At 34.1% G+C, this 21,713-nt stretch overlaps 1 protein-coding gene across 6 annotated transcripts in view; it reads right to left on the reverse strand.

Moving 5' to 3' along the window:
• LOC116352131 (nephrin) overlaps positions 1–21,713 on the reverse strand; it is a 380,040-nt gene that overhangs the window by 342,479 nt on the left and 15,848 nt on the right. For 4 of the 6 annotated variants that reach the window (XM_031784450.1, XM_031784446.1, XM_031784452.1 and 1 more), the window contains exon 2: positions 4,254–4,403. In XM_031784450.1, coding sequence (XP_031640310.1) covers positions 4,254–4,305 — 52 coding nt within the window. In that variant the 5' untranslated portion in view covers positions 4,306–4,403. The other 2 variants (XM_031784447.1, XM_031784448.1) reach the window with 2 other exon arrangements.

Genomic DNA, 21,713 nt, shown 5'->3' on the forward strand with positions numbered 1-21,713 from the left:
TGTGTGTGTTACTGTTACTGCTTGTCGTGTCAAATGAAATGTTCCCCTTTGGATCGACGAAAAGCTTTTGTTGTCACTACAGCTCTTGGTTCTCATTAATTTCCACATATACCACACATTTTGTTTAGACGAATAAGCTTCAAGTGACCGGGAGTGAGTTGATGACTATGGTGCTTTCGCAAGGACAAAGTTTCGAGATTTAAAGTTAATTTTTTGTTTGTTTGCGAAATAGAGAAATCTCTCCAATTACATCCGACAAATACATCAAGTTTATATCGTTACATGCGTTGTATTTGTCGTAAAACCATAACAACAACAAAATAAAGTTTGTCGTCTATAAATGCAAGTTTCTGCATTTCGTTTCAATTGATGATGGAAGCGAGTACGGTGTGATGTGTAACACACAAAATAATTGGTTTAAATCATACAATTGGAATGTCTATATATGTTATTTTTTTTCATTGTTTTTTGTTTGGCTTGCACGATGTAAATCCCACATTTTATGATGAGCATAAACAATTATCATCAGCGTTTGACGGCCACGGTCTTAATGAAACAATTACAATTGGCCGTGTGTATGCTGTATGCATATTCGGATGGATTTTGACCTTTTTCAAATAAATGTATTCCATTCATTAAGAAAGAAAGGAAATTAAGTCGAATTGGTGTAATGTTGTATTAAAAACCGCATTTATATCTTATTAAATGTTAATTAAAACGTTGATTGAATGTGCCGAAGCAAACAGAAGCGTGCGCGCAACTCAGTTGTTGTATCATTCATTGCTTGATTACGATCCGAATGAGGCAATGAAGTGTATTCGAAAAGCCTTAAGCAATATGCGCTACAGAGGACGAGAGTAACAAAAAAAACACTTAAAAATGGTTCGCTACACTCACGCACACACATCAAATAAAGAGAAGCAGATAATAAGGAAGGAACAATAGCTAATATGACAGACAATACAGCAAATACGGTACGGTATAGCCCTAAAAATGACTTTCTTGGATACATCATTTTCAATTTCATGCAACCATTGTCGGTCCTTGTGTTTTCCATCTCATAAGCATCAGCACAGTTCTTCAGCATCATTTCTCGTTTCTTATAATCGTTATTATTGTTATTGTTTCATTTCCATTGTTTTGTTGGATAATTTTTAATCCATGTTGACACAACGAACGGATACATGAAAGATCAGCAAATGCATTACTTTAATTAATAAAATACCATATCTATCTGGGGTTTTTTTTCTTTCTTCTCTTATGCTATTTCTGTATACTTTGTTTATATCGCACACGACAACAACGACAAATGCTTGTTAATCCAACTCGCTTAAATGCATGAAAAATAAAAGAAGACAAAGAAAGAAGCAGTAAAAGCATCAGAAGTCTCTCGGTGGCATAGCAGCCACCGCGACACCAATTCTATTATTATACACACACTGGCTGAACGCGCGATATATATAGACAAAGCAGAAGACAAAGTAAGTGAGTTAAAAAAAATGATAAAGACATGGCGATGGTGATGGTGGTGTGTAACAAGAAGTAAAAAGAGACATTTTAGTAAATAACGGAATGCTGTGTGCAATGAGTTGAAAGATTGAAAAGTGTCGCACAAAGCATTTCCATTGCCTTGGCGATGAATACAAAGGCGAGAAAGCAAAACGAGCATATGAACGAATAAAATGTGAGCATATATACATTCCTTGCTCCTCCGCGCGCGCATTACCATTTCAATATCTTTTCCAATAAATGTCAATTATGTTATATTTTCGCACAACAAAATGCCTGAAACAAAGGGGGAACTGAATTTAACGGAAAAATGGTGCGGAAAAATCGGTAAAATACTCTCTTGTTTTGCTTTTGACATCGTGGAAACAAAGAAGAAAAAAAGCAAGAGAAAAAAAACTTTTTCCGTCATTTTCCCACTCTTCCTCTTGTATTTCGAAGCATTTAGTATTTTTTCCACTGCTTCGTTGTGGTGATCGGAAGAATGTGTTTAAATGGAGTATAGCCATTAGCCAATGCAAACGGCGAGTCAAGCAAATGCAAATAATCACGTTTTATTATATTGCGTATGTATATTATATATTAAATTTGTAGCATCTGAGCACATTTTCGCAATACAAGTAATCGACACGAAGCAATAACAATATTAATAATAATGATAATGAAAATAATTTAGTTTAAAGTCGCAGCTTAAGCTATTATGGCGACATGCAAAACTGACAACGACGACGATGGCGGTAGCAAAGAGAGGCAAATGGAAACAATAACATCAACGCCGATAAAACGATAAAGACAAAAAAGGGATAGAAAATGATGCGAGCAAAAAACCATAGACTGGAAAATGTTCTTAGCCAACGACCCAATGTTTTGTGTATAAGACGCGCAGCCGATAGCTCTTTTTCATCCAATTTTTGTTGGATTTATGCGCTTCTTTCGGTCGAACTGATTTCGGTTGGTACATTTTTTTGGTAACTCCTTTATTCCGTACAAAAACGTCAAATACACCAGCTAATATACACTAATCATTTGTGATAAAGCAAGCGAAAAAGTCGTTTGCTCGCAGCAAAATTTATTGAGATGGACTAAAGCGTCGCAGTCCATTTGTTGTACAATGAAAGAATGAACAACAGCACTGAAACATGGATCATCGAAATGAATCAGTGATTGTCTCAATGTATGTGTATAAACTGGAAGGTAAGTAGTCATTTGCTAATTTTTTTGTTATTGCTTTTGATGTCCGGCGTGAATTTGCATCGATCATACAATCGATCGCAATTGGTAAAATTTAAATCGACATTTGAGTCCCTCTCGCGAGCACAATTTTTCCATTTTCTCTTTGTATTCTCATTCGAGTTTGTTTTTGACACCAGAGGCCAGAGCTATTTGAGCTCTTTTTTATCGCTTGTATGGTTGTTTATGCCAACACATAATTCTTTGGAAATCAAAGTGCGGCTATTTTCAATTCCACTGGTATCCATGACAAACGATCCAATCAATTCAATATAATATGGAGATGAATGATAGGTTTTTTGGCATGCTGAAGCCGAATTTTTGGGTTTTATTTCAAATAAATCACGGGTTAAGGGGTTATGACCCCTGACCCCCCTGGGGGGTGGGGGGAGTTGGAGGGCAGCTGACCCAAAAAATTTCTCTCATCATTCTGAACAACTTTGTAGAACATAATTTTTTGATCCGATGATAAAATCGACATCAACAAAAACAAAATTGGAAAAAAAGAAGTAAACGATCATTTTTGCCAGTTTTTGTATGAAAATCGTATCAAAACGTTATTATATCGCAAAACAAAGGTCATATACGGCTTCCCCGTACCAAAAAACCCCCAAATACACATGTTCACCAATTTTGAATGAAAGAAGTATATAGTTTAAAAGTCGCTCTTTTCATATTTGTACTGAAGATTTATCAAATCGAATAACTTTTTTAAACAGACGTATATGGAACAAACCAAAGATGCAATTTTGCTAGTTTTTCCATCCACTACAACGCCCTATTTACGAAGTTCTTATCAGACAAAATCATTTTTTTTTGTCGTACGGTGCTATAATCAATTTTAAGTAGGCAAAATACAAAAAAAAAAAACAATTGGCCTTTGCCAGCAAAATCGAAATTGACGGTTTAAATGTATAAAAGGCATCGGAGAATGACGAAGTCCATGTTGAAAATGACATAGATTCAATTGCAGTTGGAATTTTAATTAACACACGCATACAATTGAGATTGAAATGCAGTTCATTTTCAATTGCAATTCATGTTATTCAATGCATATTTGTCGGAGTAAGAGCAAGGTATGCCCATTTGAAAAAATCAAAATGCAGCGAATATACATGAGGGGGTATAAGATAAATGGATCAACTATACACTTAATTATATTGATACAAAATAAAATCAATGAGGTGATGATGTGCAACACACACATTAATTAAATTAATTCTTCGCGTTGCAAATTTAGTGAATTTCAAATAGAATCGAAAAACATGCGGTAGGATAGTGAGAAACAATTTTAATTTCAGGAAGATATTTTATGATACATTGCCAAACCGATATCAGCAGAAAATTTCTTTTCAAATGTTGGTGTCAAATTCACAGGGTACAGATGAAAATCAAATAATGTGTTTTTAACGAACGTATCTCAAACTTCTTTTTTAAATAACAATGACAGTGAACATTGTTCAGCACAAATCAAAGTTGAGCACATTAAAAATGTCTCGAAAAAAAATCAAACTTACCTGTTAGTATTATGTAGAGAAGTTTTTCTAAGCTCCTTTGTTGCGACATCATATTGGTGGTTTATTTGATGAAGAAAAGAAAATTCCGAATAAATAGTTATGATGATTAGGACCTTGTTATAAATATATTTGTGGGTAAGCAGCCTTATCCTGTTTTGGGGAAGAAAAAAAATATTCACGCATTTAGTACGGTTATTACCGGATATAACAAAAAGACAAATATTGAAATCAAAGAACAAGAAATAATGATCTATTTTCTATTTTTATGCAGAAGCACACGGTTAATTTTAGCAAACCAGTCTGCTTATTATGGATGTCTTTTAACCGCTTTTAACGGATTTGAAACCAATCTCTCTGAGATAATCATCAATTGTTGTTGTTTTACAATTCACTCTGTCTCTCTTTCATCATAGCAGAGCAGATTTTTGTGTTTTACACAAATTGCATTCAAATTATAAATTTGCCCTCATTCGCTCTGTACATCTATTGCAGAAATGCTATGAAAGCACACCACACACACATACACACACAAATGTATCATGGAACACAATATCTCACATTCATTCGCAGCGATGTATGGTATTGTTTGTGTATACGACTATTGTACAAGTAGTCATATCGTGTCATTTTAATTATAGATTCATTGTATTTTCATTGTTTTTTACATTGTTCGTTCATTTGTTCCGTTCCGTTTTCTTGTTGTTATATTTAAAGCGCACTCAAGATTGAAAACATGCGAAACGATAACACATACACACACAATATGTAAAAAGCACGACGAAATCCGATCTTTGGAATGTCAGTTCATTTATTGTTTTGCTCGTACAACTTTGATACTGTTGTTCGCAATTCAATGTGTGTGTGTGTGTGTGCGCGCGCGTTTCTTTCTCATCATCTTCATTTTATACGGAACATGTGAAAAACAGCATTTAATAAGCGTGTTGTTTGTAAATCAGTACGCAGCAATGAGGCAAATGATAGCGCAAACAAAACACATCACACGAACTACATTTTTTTGTTGTTGTTGTATGTATGTCTGATGCCAATTCCAAAGTGAATTGTGTAAGCCGTTACCTGAACGTGTGCGCCTAAATTTCATCGTTCTTTTTATTGCAACTTTCGACTTGGCGACGACAAGCACTTTTATTATGTGAACTGAAGCAATCTAATTAACCTTCCGAATGAACGAAAAAAATAACGAAATATTCCATAAAATTAGGGAGCCGAATAAGATTTGCGAAATGCCATTTGTTGCATAGTCCATTTAGCTTCTTTAAAAGCGGATTTAATGGCCAACGCTTTTTTTTATCTCTCTTGCTCTTTTAATGTTCTATGGATGTTTAAGTTGCTGCGTATAACGAAAGAGTTTTTTGTTTGTTTAAAGTGCAAAATGCCAACCAGAGTCGTCTGTTTATTTATTTATGCAAAGAAGAAGAAGAGAAAAAAACAACACCTTATCGTTTGTGTTTCTCTGCCATTTTGTCATATTTGCAAAACGACTTTGATTCACTCTCAACACTCATTCAATCGCTGCTATTTTCTTAATTCTTAATGCTTTACGTTATTGTGTACCACCATTGTTGTTGCCATTTGTTAATTTTACATCGCAGGGAATCAAGTAATTCAAGCAATGCCATTTGACTGAATCGCGCGCATTTATTTATGTTGAAACCTAATATTTTCAACTCGGTGTGCATTTAACTACCGTACGGGATGAGAGAGTTTTTAAGGGAATTTAATGAAATGAAACGAAACGAAACGCATATATACTAAAATATATACACTTGATGTAATATAAAATGCGCCAAAGAAAACCCCAGAAAATATATATGTGCAAGAGAGAGAGAGAGAAGGGGGGGGGGGAACAAAGAGTGAGCGAAAGAAATATTTAAACAATAAAATGGGAGAAAAGTTTTTTATGATATGTACTTTTTTCGGTCGTTGTTGTTATTTTTTTCCCAACCAAACACCCGTTTTCTTCGTTCTATCTATCTTCTTGCGCTGGGTATATTGCATCGTTTTACGCACGACAAAGATAAGTCGTCATATTCATTATCATTTGTGCGAAATGGCACAGCTCGTGAGTTGCTGCATGATAACCGTCTTCAAAACATAGTACGAACGAATAAAAATAAGCGCATAGCACAAGAAAATTGTCTTCCAACATTCTCGCAATACAATTTTTATTGAAAACAACGTTGGAAAAATGAACAAAACTGAGAGAAATATACACACTGCGAAAGAGAGAGACATGTGACAATGACAACGTTGCGATGTGACGATAAAATAAAACTAAAAACAAAAAAAAAGAGAAATAATTTCAAACGTAAATACAAATACTTCACATTAACTTTGATCATAATATTTTAGTTTTTATGACCGTTCAAACAATGAGAGATTACGAGGGTGATGATGTCAGAATGAGAGAGTGTTGAATATACAAACCAAACGCATCATCCATACACACACAACATTTTAGCATTCTGTTGTGCATCGAAAATGAGAAAACGAGGCGAATACGCTCGCACATTCATTTCATCTTGTTTCGCGTTCGGATGGAGTTATATGTGGGTAAAAGTGTAAATGTGATGTGTGGTAGCAAAAAAGAGAACGAGCGACGCGCACACCAATCATAATAATGAGAAATGTTCGCTATAAATTTCTAGTATTACCAAAACGAATCAACGGACGACAAAAAAAATGCCCGATATGCGGGTGGACTGTTAATGTTCGTTGTTAGCTGGTAATGTCACACTGTGTATGTGTGTTTGGACAATACATGCACACAAATACGAGCATACACAGTATCCATGATAATAAAACATTTTCAAGTTTTTTTCCCTTTCGTTTTCTGTTCCGTTTTTTTCTGCTTCAAACTTCATGGTCACAAAATGCAACATCAACAAGCCGTTGTAGCTTTATCTTCTTCTATGAATCACTTGAAAATTATATCAATTATGAATTTTCTCTCTTTGAGAGAAGAATAAGGAACAAAAAAGTGGTTTTACATTGTGATGACGATCATTGTACATTGACTGCACTACGGATTTTAAAATTAACTGTGACCCGGGCTGTATTACGTTTATACGTATTATCGTTTTCATTATTCGTGTTCTTTGATGATGAAGTGTTTTAATTTTCAATTGAAACTAATGTCAATATTGACCCTTGACACTGAGACCAACGTTAGGGCAAGAGCGTGGAAAAAAATGCAGCAGAAAATTGACCATTTACGCAACAATGTTTTTCAATTGATGCAACTTTTTATTATTATTATTATTCTCCATTTTTGTTTCTTATACATAAAATGAGCATTTTTTTACCGTGCGAAAAATAGTAGCAAGAGCATTTCTTTGCCTTGCGGGAATGTAATCAGTTGATTTTCTTTTTTCGCACAGCAATTGGTTTTCTCTCTCTCTCTCTTCAACGTTGCGTTTGCCAAACGTTGCTGTACTTTATTTTCGAAAGCGATTTGATAACATTTTAGTGTGCGCGCTCATTTTGTCGATTAATTCAATATGTTTCGGTTGAATACCTTCTTTATTTATCGCACTTTGATAACAAATGGAATTGGAGTGATCGCCCCAACGCGCATCTTCACTTTTCAAACTCAATCCGCTTTCGTTTCTTTCGCTTTGTTGCTCGCTTCTTGAACCTTCTTCAAATGACACACGCGGAGGATTCATGAAATTATTGCCGTACTCATTTGAATGAACGCCATCATTTCTCTTTCACTTCAAGTGTGTGTGCTTTTTTCTTTCTCTGTATCTATGTCGCTTGCAGAATTGTACGCAATAAATATTTTATGTTTTTAAAAATTGCCAATAAAAATACAATTAACGTGAATCGAGGAAAAAAAAAGAATCGAAAGGGAAACTAAGCGAAATGAGAAACGACATCAACACCGAAACTAAAATGTTTCTGGTTTTTTACAGGCTTTAAGCATTGTTTTTGTCTTCTTCTTCTTTTTTCTTCATCATCATCGTCATCATCGTTCAATGAATTGTTTGCCGTTAAAAAGGATAACAAATAAATAAACAAATGCTTGATAATGGAAATTCGAAGTAGCAACAAGAACAACAACAATAGTAGCATCATCATCGTCAGCATATGTCAAAAAGTATATGCACGTTCTTACCCTCCAAGCCCGTCGCCGATTTATTTCGGGGTTACATTATAAAATTTAACGTGATAAAAGACAATAAAATGGTTCAATTCGCAATTCAACCGGTGTACTTTCTTTCAGATCAAACAATCCTTCGAGCTATATAACAAAGCAATCCAATTCACAAACTTGCGCGCACGCACACACTGGTACGACAAGGTATAGGACAAAGAGCGTAGTTCCTTCGAAGAATCAAACGAATCTCGTCGGGGAGATAGGAAAAGTGTGAGAGAATGAGTGCGACTCCCGTTGAACGTGTTCGCTGCATAAATCAATCAGTTTTTTTCAATTCGTTTGCTACACAATTGTTATATCAAGCTGAAAAGCGAAACGGAAATGGTAAAGTAAGCAAAATAGCGAAATTCTTATACAACACACAAAACAAGAAAAACCTTCATCTCCACCCTAAGCGCGACCGCTCATTCCGATAGGAAAAGAAAGAAATACGACGAAAAAGCGTAACGGCACATTGCCAATTGCCATAGCGTACACGTACAGGGCAAAACTTACTTTAAGCTTTTAATGAATTCGTATTTTTGCTACTAATTCGTTGTACAAATGATTGAAAAATGTGTGTTTCATCCGCGTTATATGCGTGCTTTTCCTTTTTCATCTCATCGACGTACGGATATTTTGAGATGCGGTAATCTCATTCATTTCTCATTCATTTTAATTTTGGTTCCGTTTTTTCGTGTAAAAACGTTTATTTGATGCATGTCTTTGCCTTTTTTCATTTTCAAATGAACAGACGGATCGAGTCCGATACATCGAATTTGGTAAAAAAAGTTTTCAAGGGTTCTTTCCGGCCAAATGTACTAGTAATAAAGTATTGTAAAATGCGAAATGGATTCAAAATAGTCTGGCATGTTTGATTAACACAAATTAAATGGGAAATATAAAAAAAGAACGAGATGAAAGAGGGAAAGAGCGCGTACTTTGAATAGAATAATATCCGTTCATTGGATCATTGGAAAAGTTGTGAATTGGTAAGTACTAACGCAAAAAGTGTAGTGAAAACTTATGTTAAATACAAAATGCAGATTGTAGTAAGTCTAATAAAATTGGTATGAGAATAATGAACCTATTGGATATAAAATCTCTTCTATATGAAATTTTCTGGAAGCTTTGTGCTTCTCGTTTTTTTTTTTATTATTGGTGGTGTTCGAGTGGTGCTTTTCTCTCGACATTATTTTCTTTTATTTGTTTTTCAATTTCAACACAAACACATTTTATAAACTTTTATTGCTTGGAATTGGTTGAGGCTCCCAAAACATGAGATGTACGGCATAAGGGTCGGAATGAGAAAGACATGTGCCATTTCGTTTTGTGTATGTGATGGACAATAAGTGATTTAGTATATGAAAATGGGGAGTTCGTTCAACGGTGGATGGAACGGTTAGAATGTTCAATTGTTCAAACACTTTGTACGCGTCGGCATCACAAAAATAGCCGTAACAATAACCAAAATAAAATTAAAAATACAACCGAACAAGAAAGGTATTGAGATAGAGAGAAAGAAAGAGAGAAAGAGAGACTAGAGACGAGAAAAAACCTCCGGCTGGCAAAAGTGTGGAATGTAATTAAAAGTTTGGCATTTTCGTTTCGTTGGCATGTACAAGCCATTCAGCCGAAAGAATAATGAGAGTGTGAGTTTTGCCCGAATATGTGAATGCCGCATGAAATAAGCCCCCACGTCAAAATGTGTGTGTGTTTTTTTTAAAATACATTCGGGCTCGTGTCCATGCCGTGAAGTGAGCTGCGGATGAACAAACTGTTACACTTGGCCATTTCGTTTTTCAATTCAATGCTATATACCATTCTTTTTTCTCTCGTGTTTGGCTTTGCTTCTAGTTTTTCGCAGCATTTTAGTTTTTGGTGATATTTTCGATTGCATCACGAAAGCTCCTGCTGATGGTGCGCCGGTTGGTTTTCAGTGGTGTTAAGCAATAAACATATGTGACGTTTGTACATTGGTGTCCGTTCAAGTGAGTTGAACTGGAGGGCAAAAGTGAACCTCATTTCGCACCTTATACCATACTATGTATGCATAAAATTGCTTTGAAATAACATTCCAGAATGGCATCCAGCAGATAGTTTTTGATAACTTCCACACAATTTCAGGATTATTTGTTTCATTTTCTCACTCATTTTGAACGGTGTGCAACTGGCACTGGAGCCCGTTGTTTCGAATAATGCGGATTTTTTTACGCATCGCTTGTTCATTTCCTTTTATTACTTTCTATATAAAAGAGTGAACTGCTTGCGTTCATTCATGTTGCTATGCCATTTTCCGCTTTTAGAATTTTCACACAGACAAACTTAAATATGTACAATATTTGTGCTGCGTCCGGTCAAATTTTTATTTGTCCAAATTTTCTGTCACTAAATCATACAGCGAGCAACAGGATCCAGAGCGACCACGATTATTTGGGAAACTCCTGGTGGTGCTTGAAATTCAGGTGAAATATTATAGCGCATTTTTACTCCAGTTTGTCGTTCATTTTTTTTTTCTCATTTGTTTAATCTTTGCTCGTACAAAAAATAATAAATGCTTAATTTTTCAAATTCTCACTTTCTGGTTCCATTTTTTTTCTCTGCACAGTGGTTGCCTAATGCAGAGAATTTAGTTGTTCAAACTTCAAAATTAATTTTCGAGTAAAATGTTCAAATGTTTAATTGCATTGCATGTTTCGTTTACACCCTTGAAATCCAAACATATTAAATTTGCACCAAATCTGCTTTAAACATGAGCAAATTGAAAAGAAGAAATAAAATGATACAAAAAAAAAGCGATGATGGCATACAATACAATATATTGTTGCTGTTTTTTCATCCAATGTCATTCTTTCTCTTTCTCTCTCTATCTCTCTCACACACACACCACACACCCGCTCTTTCTTTCTCTCGAATACTCTGTTGGTGTCAAATAAAAAATGCAAGAATGACACGAAATAATGGAAACGAAAACGTTAGTATAGTATTGCGATTGTAGTACAAATGACAAAAACTAAACGACAGACACACACAATAGAGAGGAAACGGAAAAAATGGCAATGGATGCGTCAAGTGTACTGCGAGAAGCGCATCAAAAAAAGAAGTGAGATGAAGCGAGAAAAATGCAAATAGAGCAGATTATTTTGTGTGTGAAACTTGATGATAATGACAGCCACATTGAACACACTCTCTCTTTCAATATTCGTATGTTTTGTGGATGAAAAAAAGGCGAATATCCAGCAAAATGCTCACTTATCTCTGTTTCTGTGTATGTGTTTTGGAATGTGTCAAAGACAACAAACGCATACTTTTCTTCGTTTTTCAACCACGGCAACAAGGAACGTAAAGGGTAAAATCTTATACATTTTATAAATACTAACATTTCACACCCTTATTCGTTTAGTCGCATGCGATGACACAATTTTTGAATCGAAATGGTACGAACATGTATTAGAAATATTGACGAAAACAGCCAAAAAGGTGAAATCAAGTGAAATCGTTAACAAGATACCGTTTGTAACCGAAATAACAAGAAACAAAACGAAGTCCCTCACAACTAATGTCGCATAAAATACGTAGATAGAAAAAGATTTATTTCGAAAAAAATATTCTATATTGAATGTAATTCGCTTCTTTAATCCGTTCTTTAAGCCTTTGATCCGCATTGTCTGTAATAAGGACATTTTACATCCAGGTAAAATGGAATTTTTGATCAAAATTTACTCAATTTGGATTTCTAGTGTATTTTAGCCTCATTGGGAAAAAAATACTGTGGTTTTACATTGAAAATGAGTCTTTTTTAAAAATGAAATCGAATACTAATCCGAAAAAATGACGAATATCAAATCAAACACATTGCTCGGTAAGTTTTGGCGTGACTCCTTTTTGAAAGGAGATATAAATGGAGGTAATTACACAAAATCATTTTGCATTCGTTCCAATTTGTACATAGAGTCTGAAAAGCGGCTGAAAAGCTCGCTATAAAAAGGTTTATAGTTTTTTTTCTAAAAAAAAAACAAGAAAGAAATGAAACGCACATAACGTTGCACACAAATCGCCTCAAAGTTTTTTTACCGAATTACAATATTTTGACTATAAATCAATCAGAGATATTTTGAATAATATATGACACATATTCGATATAATCTGGTCTCGTGAAACTTAGTAATCAAATTCGATTTTCTCGCTCAATAGTTTATTTAAATTCTCTCTCTCTCTCCCTCTCTCTCTCTTATACGACAATGCAATTTTAAAGAATTCATTTTCAATTGAAACGGATTCAATATTTGTACATGTCACACGATTCGACAAAATCGCTGTGACATTTTCTGTCGAAAGAATTGGATTTTAGTATGTATATTTTTTCCACATTCTAGTTCACATTACTCTTTGAGCTCCCGTTCTCCATTCTGAACATTTTGAATTTGATTAAATTGTCAATAAATTGCAAAATTTTAATAAAAATAAATTCGTTAGTGTTTAACACAAAAAGTTCGATGGATATCTTAGCCGTTGACATTTATCGAAATCGATTGTTCATTGGTGTTCAATTACCTCAGACTATTAGTTCTGGATATGTGTACATATATGTGATGCGCATTGTGCATCGACTTGAAAAGGGTATAAAACTTCAATTGCTGACAATTACATTTAATTGGAATTTCATACAAATTGCAATCGTTTCTAATTTGATTGATTTTAATTGAAAACGAATCAAATGTCGAAATTGGATTAAATGATTGTTTATATGTATGTAATCTAGCGGTCGGTGGATTGTGGTTATTACATTATATTCAAAGAAATTCTAAATAACATTGGATTTTAAATGTACGCACAATAAATGATTACCAATGGAATTAGTGCAACAATCAAATTTACGTTAACAAATCGTGCAATGGCACCTGATATAGAAATTGATAATTTCGAGAGAATTATTGTCATTGCAAAGCTGGTATTTAACGTGATCATTACTATTTCTGTTGTGAACATTTTTTTGTGTGTGTGTGTGTGTGTTCATCAAATTTGGTTCGGTGTGACAAATCAATCGATTTTTCGGTATAATTGTGCGAATAAATATACGGTTGATGCGGTTGTGCACTTCCATTTGATTTGATCAAAAATTTCGAATGCGAGTTTTTGCTTTTTGAAAAATTTAAGCCATTTAATCCGTTCAAATGCAACGTTATGGAAAAATATAGTTGAATTTGCTTATGAAACTATATAAGCTTTGAAGAGCACAAATTGGGCACGTAAAATGCATACACACATCCATTGGATTAGAGCAAGAACGAGATAGAGAGTTGAGGAGGAAGAGAGAGAGATATGCATCAAAATCGAAACCGAAATATTGTTTCGAAGCGGTAAAGAAGCCGACAGCGAAACGTGCAATGAAATTGCACGGCCAAGCAAGAATCATACAAGATATACGTGGCAAAGAGAAATAATTACACCGTATTATATTCAAACAGTCAGTATGCAGTATCTAAATGACAAAAACTATGTATATAAAGGATTCATTTTTGTACGATGCAATTTTATTTCTGTGCTCCACATTGTTGGGTGTTCTTTTTTTGTCGTTTTGTTCATGCATATACATGTATGCGTTCGATGTGATCAGTTTCGTTGTCATTGTTTAGTACTACCGTTGGTGCATTGTTGTTATTTTTACTGTAACCATCAGTTGCTGATGCCAAAAATGAAAACAAAAACAAGCTGAAAACAGTGTGACTGTTCAATATTGAATATAGCTGTAACTAAAATGAGACCGCATGCATGAAAATGCATTGTAAATGAAAACGGGCAACTCAGCCCCGGCCAACCAAAATAAAAGCCATCGATTTTATTAATGTGTACACGCCGTACATTTACCCAAAATATACAAGTTAAATGTGTTATTTTGGCCTATGAAATTGTCTGCGTTGCACTCACACAGACGCGTCATCTTTGCCTCTCTCTCTCTCTCTCTCTCACTCACTCTTATCTCTCTTTTGCTTCTGCTGTCATGGGTATATATCGCATTGGGACTGTATGTGCTTTATATATTGAAAATTTTTGGTGCAGTCGACTACAAACAATAATAATAACCGAATTGGAAAACAAGTCATTAAAATGCGATGCGTTCGGAGACTTTTGTCGACATCGAACCGGGAAAAGGAGCATAGCTGAATTTTCTCTCGTTTTGTGCATGCATATGTGCCAAGAATTGCTTCAAATATATTTCGATATTCTATACATTTTAACAATAACGTAACGTCTGTATATACAAGCCAAAGAGATGTTGTCAAATTACTTCCATTGCTTCGCTTGTACAATGTTCAATAGGTTTGTGTTTATTTACATGTGAGTTTGTGTGTGTGTGTATTATGTGAGAAGCTTTCATGCGACATTAAATGAATTTTATAGATTTTCAACCCAATTGAAAAGTGCATTGGCATCGCATTTGAAATGGGATAGTTACTTTGTTGGTTTGTGCACCAATATAAAAATAGATACTGATACATTTATGCGGACGAACACTTGTCATTCTCACATCAAAGGTCCAACCGTTGTTTCAACCGAAAACACTCAATTCTGAACATACGTTTGCATGCGACAATGGTCAGCTTACGCAGCACATTTTTTCACGCACACACACCCTATTTATAGTTTCGAATTGCAAATCACTGGTTAAATATATAAGTCAATGCAATACCACCAGTCAAAATAGCTGCATTTTAAGTCAGGATTGGACGATTTTTTTATTGTACTCTAACTCTTTCTATCTCCCTCTGTGTGTGTTTTCATCTCTTTTTCGCTCTCATTACACTGACAACGATACACCAGAGAGTATCCTCGTGAAAAAAAAGCCGTTAGTTTTAACATTGTAAATAGTGTTGATTTAAATTAGTTGGAATTTTCGTTTATTTTTCAAAGAGATTAGATTAGAGATAGCCTTTGGAACCACCCATCGCTGTTTTGCTCTTTGTGTTTGTGTACAAATTCTGGGTATTGGGCATTTTGCTCGTGAATCAGAACCGTTTTGAATGTGGTATTCGAATTTCGAAATATTAAGACAGCGAAAGAGAAAAATTTCAATCATTAAAATGATGGGCGTGTTTCGATATCATAAGAGCATTTTAGCATATCTAAAACCCATATTAATATGAAAGATAGCACAGCATATCGTTTATCATAGCATTCTATGTACGTACTTTGATTGCTGATGAGCAAATGGCAAAAATAATGGTAATATCTGCGGGTCGATTCTTTTTCGTTTGTTTACTCTCACTATATCGAGTCAATATTTTTTCTTTATCAACAAATTCTGTATGAGAGTTTTTTCTGTTTTTTTTCTTCAGATTTTTCATTTAATACCATTATTATTATGAAATCCTCTGTGTGTTTACTGACAGAAGAGCAAAAATTTCAAAAAAAGTGAGCGACATGCAATTTAGTCGTTGCGTTCGTAATTGTACACAGGATAGAATTTCAACAATGATGATATTTAAAAAAACGCGCGCACACACACACTGAACGAATAAACGAGTAAAGCAAAAACGGTGACATCAAAATACGAAACATGAATGCTTATGTATTCTACATGGATATGTTGAGTTTACGTGGATAATTTTTGTTCGATTGCCAATGTATTGATTCGAACACGTTGTTTCTATGTTCTTCGTGTGCACGTACACATTATGCACATGCTAATGTCCATATATTGAAATTTGAAACACACAAAAAAAAACAGGGACAGAAGACATTCGCGAGAATTTCGCTGATTCGGTTAAAAATGCTAACGCACTCTCTCACTCTCTCATAAACACAAAATCAAAGTGCGCTTAAACATAAGTGTGACTACACTGGATGCAAATTTTAAAAAAGGAAAATAATGAACAATTTACAAATCAAAATATAAGTAATTTTGAGAGAGGGAGAGTGAAATCGTCGTGTAATTTATTCAACTGTTTTCAGTGTGAATTCGTTAGTTCGAAATGAACTTATATTGTTATTCAATTCGATGTTGATGTTGGTTTATTTTTGTGCGCTCGCATCAAAAATAATCAACGCTGTCAAACGCCCCTTTTTGTTTCCTTTTTTTCTATTCAGCGTACACGCTGAGCGTGCATTAACATTTTTTATCACGTATTATCTCAAAATGTATACATAATCAAAATGACACAAATGTTGTTTAGATAAAATAATAAACGACCAGACAGGAGAGTACATCGTGACTCATGCGATTTTTTTCCCAATGCGGTCTGAATAGAAGTGACGAGAAAAAAATGCCCGTTTATTTAATAAATGTGTTCGGACATTTTGAACAAATTTTCTTTTATATCCGATTTTTTTTTTTGCGCGAGGGGGTCGAAGGTGCTGTTAATGAAATAAGGGTATGCACGGTTTTATTATCTATTGAAAAAAACTTCATTTCATCATTTCCCATGGAATTAAATTCACATTTATCTCTTGGCATAAATACACACAAACACTCTCGAATGATTCAAATACAATAAACTGTCATTGTGCGTTGAGAGCTTTAATGTACATCTTCAAATTGTATTTACGTACAGCTCATCATGATCTAGCTTATTTTATGTTTACTTCAGATGGTTCACCAACGGTTTTTTCTTTTTTGTTGAAGACATTTTATCGCTATAATTAAAATAAAGTCTTGGAGAATCATTTGGTACATGTGTGTCTCATATTTAAAAAAAATCATTTCACTTTTTATGTACCAATAATTCTTTGTAACGCATAATTGAAATGTGTGTTTGTCTGTATGTGTAGAATATTAAAATGCATAAGATGATTTCCGCGGCTCAGCATGAAAAAAATCTCAGCCAATGATGAATGACGATGGAAACGCGATTTGTTCGATATTTGAGATATTACCACTACCGTTAATATTAACGTTGAACGTAATTCTATCAGTTGTAGTTGCCATAAAGGCCACATTTTCCTCTTGATCTTTTTTCTATCTTTTTCAAGCACATTTCATTTAGTTTTATCTTGAACATTATAGCAAATTGTCGTCATCCAAAAGAATCGGCAAATATCATTCGTTTTCTTTCGTTCATACGACCTTTTCTTAAGTTAACCAAGATAATGGAAAATATTGCATAAGTATATCGGATGAGATCAACGAATATAAAGAGTGCGTTTTCATAGTGTGTGAGTGTGTGTGTGTGTGTGTGAGAGAGAGAAGAATGCACTGACAGTATTTTCAAAGGGAATAATTTCAATTTATGTTTAGGTGCCGGAGATGAAACTGCCAAGTGAACGAAAGAAATCATTTAAAAGAGTGTAATAAATTTGAACTTGAAATATAATCAATTGTGGGCTTTGTGATCGCATGGCGAAAAATACCAAGCGCTCTATGTTGAAGTGGTGAATTTTTCCAAAAATAAAACTCATACAATTTAAATATATGTGTATGAGCATAGTTTTAGAGTGAACAACGGTATGTTCGATTTTTTTTTATTTTGTACGCCGATGGAAATGGAATGCAAATGGAAAGTTTGCATATCCGCTATATGTGAAGCAGATACAATGAATACGTTTGAAAATACGTAGTGTTTTTTAGCAACCTAGGCCAGACCGAATTAGATGTTCGATTTATGCTTCCAAAATGACTGTGCGCTCTTTATTAAATGCGCTTTTAAGCGCTCATACATACAATTTTTGCTTCGTTTCTTTGTCGTTTGATTGGGTCTTGTGTTTCTCTCGGTTCCGACATCGAGAATAGATAATTGGATTTAGTTCAGTATGGAAATTATTGTTCGGTGTTATTTTTGTTGTTGCAGCCGTTGCAGATTGAAACCACTAATCGAACAGGACACATTTACCCTAAATCCGGAAATAAATTGTTATTTTTCGATTTCTTTCCCGTTTCATTTTTCGTTGGCTTTTTTATATTCTTATGCCATCTCTCACGCGCTCGCACTCTATTTGCTCAATGTCTCTAAATGAAGTCATTTTACAATTTCAGTTTGGTTGGCCCCCAACGGGAGCAAAGATATTCCGCAAAATGGAATCGAATGCATACATGAGAATCAAAAAGATTTTCTCAAGCAAAAGACCGTTTTAAAATAAAATAGAGAATGAGAGGGAAAAAACACTCTGCCATTTTAACCTCTTTACGCACGACCAAAGATAGCGGAAAAAGTAGAATAGATAGAAAGAAAAGGAAAAAAGCACAGCAAAAAAATGAAAAGCGAGTAGAATGATATCAAATTAATATCTGTCTACTAAATGTGATTAATAACGGTATTTAAGTGGTTTGGCATTCTATTCAGTATTTCTTCGTTTCTCTCTCTCTCTCTCTTTCTCTTCTCGTTTATATTTCACTGTGCCGCTTTTGGCCGTTCCATTCTCAGTGTTTTGGGGCGTTGTGAGTTTGCAATCATTTTACTTTTCTTTTTCATTGAAATATTTATTTTTCATTCTTTATTCTTCCGCCCCTTTCCTATCTCATCGCCTGGCTTTTAATGCCAAATGTAGTTTATTTATACAAATTTATAGAAGAATTCTTCATTTTATTTCTGTTTTTCATTTCATTCGACAAACACTTTGTTCGTGCAACAAAAGGAAACAGTTTTTGAAAGAATTTTACTATATTGGTGGAATGGGTGGCTTGAGCGCCAACTGAAATATAAGCCAGGGAATTATATAATTTTTCTTTAAAACGCTCTAATTTTGTTTTTCTATCGTAATTTTCTTCACTTACCAAAAGATTACATTTTTCGTTTAAAAAATGTAAAAGCTTTCAACTAATATATGCGTACACGTATATACATTTGTTTGCCACAATTTATGATGGCGACCATGGATAAATCAGAATAAAACGAAAAATTGCAGAAGATATGATACAGTATATTAAAAAGAATAAAAGAGTTTTTGATGCTTTTTTCGATTCAATTGATTTCATTCGATTAACAAACTGAAAGACGTTTTGCGGTTTTCTTTGCAATTCTATTCTTACCTGTCAATAGCAATATGCTGCCATACAAAATGGTTTGTAGCAATAGTTATTGTTTTTATTGCCTTTTCGTTAGTTATCTAATAGTATCGATAGTTTTGTGAAAAATATCAAAAAAAAAATGTTTGATTGATGTTTTCGTTTTGGGATTTGATTTTTGTGTTGTTGTTTTTTCACTGCTGTCTTTAATATGTTTTTTATGGAAACTCCATCACCATCACTAAAAAAGTCACCGTTGAAGCAAAGTGCTTTCGGTGTATGTTGAGTGTGGCTGAGCACTTTTATTTTAACAATATTTTTTCTATCTCTTTCGATTGAACGAATGAGTTTTCACCAGTTGGTAAGTGAATAGAAGCAGACGTTGCACTGAAATAACATTTTACTTCTTCTTTGTTTCTTTGGGGAGGAAGATTTTTTTATTGATGCTGCCACTGGTCTTTTGTCGATTTTTTTCTCTCCCTTTTGTAAAACTTTTTTTCTTGTGTTTGCCCTTTTTTAGTTTCAATTCTCTAAAGTATAAATTCGATTGTTAGTTGAGTTATTAAATTTATCTCACTCACTGTGTATTTTCAATCTTTTGTTCGACGTACTTTCTCTCTCTCTCTCTCTCTCTCTCTCTCTCTCTCTCTCTCTCTCTATGTTCTTTATCTATTTTTGTCTTTGATGTTTCTTAGTGCTTTCTGTTGTTTTGTTATTTCGTTCTCTGTTTTTTTTTTGTCGTTGAAAAACACAATACATATACATTCACATTTACGAAAACTTTTCTTGTTTCGTTCTTGATTTTTTGTGTATTGTTTTCGGTTTTGTCTCGGCTCAGCTCGGCTCAGGATGTTGATGTGCAATTTTTTTGCTCTATCTCTCTCTCTCTCTCTAAATATATGACAAGTATAGGAAACTTGTTGCCATTGAAAATGTTGCTAAAGCGCACACTTTTCGTTTTTGGTGGCAGATGCTTTCTAAGAGAGCTTATTGGAGTCAAAAACGACGTCATATATACGTACAGAGATACAAATAAGAAAACTGCACTTTTTCTATATCTTGCACAACGAAAACATGTAGCACTTTTTCACATCAAACCAAAATAGTTGTGCTCTCGTTGGCCGTGATTTGATTTTACACAAAATCCTAAACGAATAATACGAACGAAATTGGGGGTTGTAGTTTTTTGTCAACTGTAAGCAGTGTGTTTATCAGTTGTTGTGTGTGTTTTTTTTTGTAACGCTTGTGAATTTTTTATTTCGTTGGATGTTGATGTCTTTGGTTCACAAAGAATTATTTCAAATTAAACAAAAGTTTTTCATCTACTGCTTGTGATCCTTTAACGAATTTCTCTTGTTGTTGTTTGAATTCAATCGGTTGTGTTCTTTTTTTCTTATTTAGTTGTGTACTCTCTTTCTCAAATGCTTGGCATGGATTCAAGTCACGAGATGAATGAGATTCGGTTAGAGAGGGTGAGAGTTGTTGATCGGGTGTATTGGGTATTATATAGATACACTAAAACCCAAACAGTAATAATGAACCGTGTGCAAAGAAGGAAATCAAACGAAATAAAGTTCGGTATTTTTTTGTCTATGTGCGGAAGAAGGTTTCCTAAATTTTTTACACATTTACACAAATCAATAGAGAATAACCAAACAAGCTATAACAATAAATTGAGTTTTTGTGCTTTTATCAATAGCATATTTTCATTGCATACCAACTGCATTTCAATTCGCTTCTCATAAATTAAGCGCATTGATTACGAATTGTTCTTTTCTTGTCATGGATCTTTCCAATTTTGATTTTGTTTCTCTTTTTTTATTCACTGAATACACTCACACTATTTATACAGTTAATGTTGATGAGTTGATTGAGTCAGTCTTCGATTTTTAATTTTCGCATTTAATTTGATGATGGTCTTTCATGCTCTTTTCAGTCATTTTGTTCAATTTTAACGTTCATTGAATTAAGTGGATGTTCAACCACATTACTGAATCACGCTTTGCTCGTCCCTTTTCATTGATCTAAGCACTTTTGATGCTTAATGATGATATTGAATCCTGGAGGGAAAAAAAACGTAATCCTTTTAGAAAATATTTCATGCATGTGAAAATCATCGGTTACGCAATAAAAAAAAAGATTCGAAGGACATGGCCTACAAATGCCATAAGAATTACGAGAATAACTCTTCAAGGTTTTTTTTCTAACACTGAGTGTCTGTGTACTGTTTTTTTTTTTCATTCTTTCTCAAGACCTTTTTTTGCCCTTGAACGAGGAATGAAAAGCCATAATAACGCTTGATATTTCATATATATTCTTTCATTTTTCTCATCTAAATATCAATCGAATTTTCTTTGTTGGT

Source organism: Contarinia nasturtii, unplaced genomic scaffold (genome assembly GCF_009176525.2).
Source record: "Contarinia nasturtii isolate CC-2019 unplaced genomic scaffold, AAFC_CNas_1.1 Cnas_scaffold_187, whole genome shotgun sequence".
Classification (NCBI taxonomy): Eukaryota; Metazoa; Arthropoda; class Insecta; order Diptera; family Cecidomyiidae; genus Contarinia; species Contarinia nasturtii.